The sequence below is a fragment of the Aptenodytes forsteri genome, unplaced genomic scaffold, assembly GCF_000699145.1.
Source record: "Aptenodytes forsteri isolate BGI_AS27 unplaced genomic scaffold, ASM69914v1 Scaffold185, whole genome shotgun sequence".
Lineage (NCBI taxonomy): Eukaryota > Metazoa > Chordata > Aves > Sphenisciformes > Spheniscidae > Aptenodytes > Aptenodytes forsteri.
This window is the reverse complement of record NW_008796214.1, coordinates 1,224,547-1,226,494: the sequence shown is the minus strand read 5'-3', so window position 1 is coordinate 1,226,494 and position 1,948 is coordinate 1,224,547. Positions and strand designations below refer to the sequence as shown.

The window sequence follows — 1,948 nt, the reverse complement described above, 5'->3', positions numbered from 1 at the left end:
CGGGCGGTGGCAGCCCCGGAGCCGGCCCCGGGCGCCCCAGCCACGCCGCAGGGTGATGCCTCCCTACGCCAGCCCCGGCAGGAATGTTTGCTGTCACCGCAGCCTGCGGCGAGGAAATATTTTCCAAGCAAAAAAAGGCCTCCCAGTGTATTTCGCGCTGACGGCTTCCAGCAGCCCTCTGTAGCCGTCTTGTTCTGCCGCCGCCGGGACACCTACCCGGAGGAAGAGAGGAGGCGAAGGTGGGAGAGCTTTAAAAAGCTCTGGTTAAGTTTGTTCCACCCTGGCCGTCCCCCTCTAGAGCGGGGCTTTAGAGGCTGCAAAACACCCGGCGGCTGCTCGGGGAGGGGGCAGATGGTTTCCCGTCTGCCTCGGATGCTCAAACCCCCCTGCCCAGCATCGCGTCCCGGGGGAGGAGAGGAGAAGCAGGGTCCCCTGCATCGCAAAGCGGGGCAGCTCCGGGGTCGTTAAGGGATGCCCTGGCTCCTTCCCAGGCTGGACTGCGAATGTAGGTCAAAGCCCTCTCCTCATTGAAATCCAGTGACGATGATGGTGTTACAGGTTGGGCTGAAATATGTACCTCCGGGTCTTTACTCTGGCACTGAAACAAAACGTACTCAGAAAACTGTGAAAAATAAACCCAGCTTGTGAATGCAGCTGATTGGAAGTTTTTCCAGCAGAAAGTGCTGTCCGACCCGTGTAAAATCATTCCCCGGACATGTGTTGATTTGGGCAATGTTTCCTCTGAAAAAAAAGATCAGAGTGAGGGGGGAGAAATGTTTGGAGAGAGCCGGAGCCACCGCCTGCAGCGGAGCTTTTCCATCCCTGCTGCAGAACGGCTCTCCCTTGGAAATGCACTTTATTTAGCAGCCTAAATGCAGTTTATTTAGCAGCCCGCTGCCTGGTACGTGCTGCTGTCGCAGGGGGGCAAAACAAGATCGTCCGCTGCAGACTTGGCTAAGACGCTGGTCCCTGGTGGGGATGCTCCTGCTGCCTCCACGCTTTTCCCCCAAGGACACAGGAATGCGAGTTTTACCGGGAGGGAAACGCTGGCTTAGTTTTGGGGGGGGAAAGGGTCTTGGCAGCATGCAGGAGCCAGCCCCTGGGAGAAAGCCTGTCTGGGACAAGCCGTGCCGGTGGGCATGACAGCTCGGTCAGCACGTCCCACCTGGGACGGGCAGCCTTGGCCTTGGGCTACCTTTTCCTAAAACACCCCATTTCCCACCGCCCTAGTTGCAGCCGTTTTCGGGGCCGAGAGCAGGTGCCAAACGCTTGTGCTCGAGTTGAGGTTGTTTTTTTTCCATCGGAAAGATTTTCTTTTGAGCAGAAAGAAAGGATTTACTGAGCCAGATGAACATTTGTTTGGCGAAAGTTAAGCCAATCATGCAGTCAAAGCTTTCTCGGATCCTAACAGCACAGGTTGAGATTAAATCTTTTGCCTGGAAATGAGTGGGGTGGAATTAAAACGTCGTGGCAGGTGGCAGCAACCCTTAGCTCTAGCGATGGGTGTCGCTGGCCCATGGCAGAGGCGGGTGCCCCTGGGACGGGGTGCCCATCCTGGACCGAAAACACCACTGTAATCTGGCTGTGCCGAGCTCAAGGCGGCGGGGGTACGGATGTCCTGGCAGCCCCGGGCTCGCCCCACCGGGGTGGCACCGACCCCTCGCCCCGGGGCAGGCTCTGCGTCCCGCTTGCACTCATCGCACAGAAATGGGCTTGTGTGCCCGCGGCCGACCCCAAGCAGATTTATTGGGTGATCCTGGGCTGCTATTAGTGGTCAAGGAACCACAGGCTCACAGACAGGGTCTGAGTCCCAGGCAAGCTCCTGTGTTTTTCTGGAGCAGAAATCTCCGCTCCGGCTGTTTTGCCGGCGGCTCTGCCAGGGACACCTCGTTCTCGTGGGCCGCCGGCTCCAGATGGGGCACCCGGGGAGACGGGGACCCCTGGGCGC

General features: G+C 58.6%; 1 protein-coding gene across 1 annotated transcript in view; it reads left to right on the top strand.

Annotated features, from left to right (window-relative positions):
- Nucleotides 1–1,948, top strand: part of FOXA2 (forkhead box A2) — a 41,067-nt gene that overhangs the window by 29,557 nt on the left and 9,562 nt on the right. Inside the window, 1 exon segment of the mRNA XM_009288470.1 lies at nucleotides 1,012–1,178. Within this exon segment, the coding sequence (XP_009286745.1) occupies nucleotides 1,012–1,178 (167 nt within the window).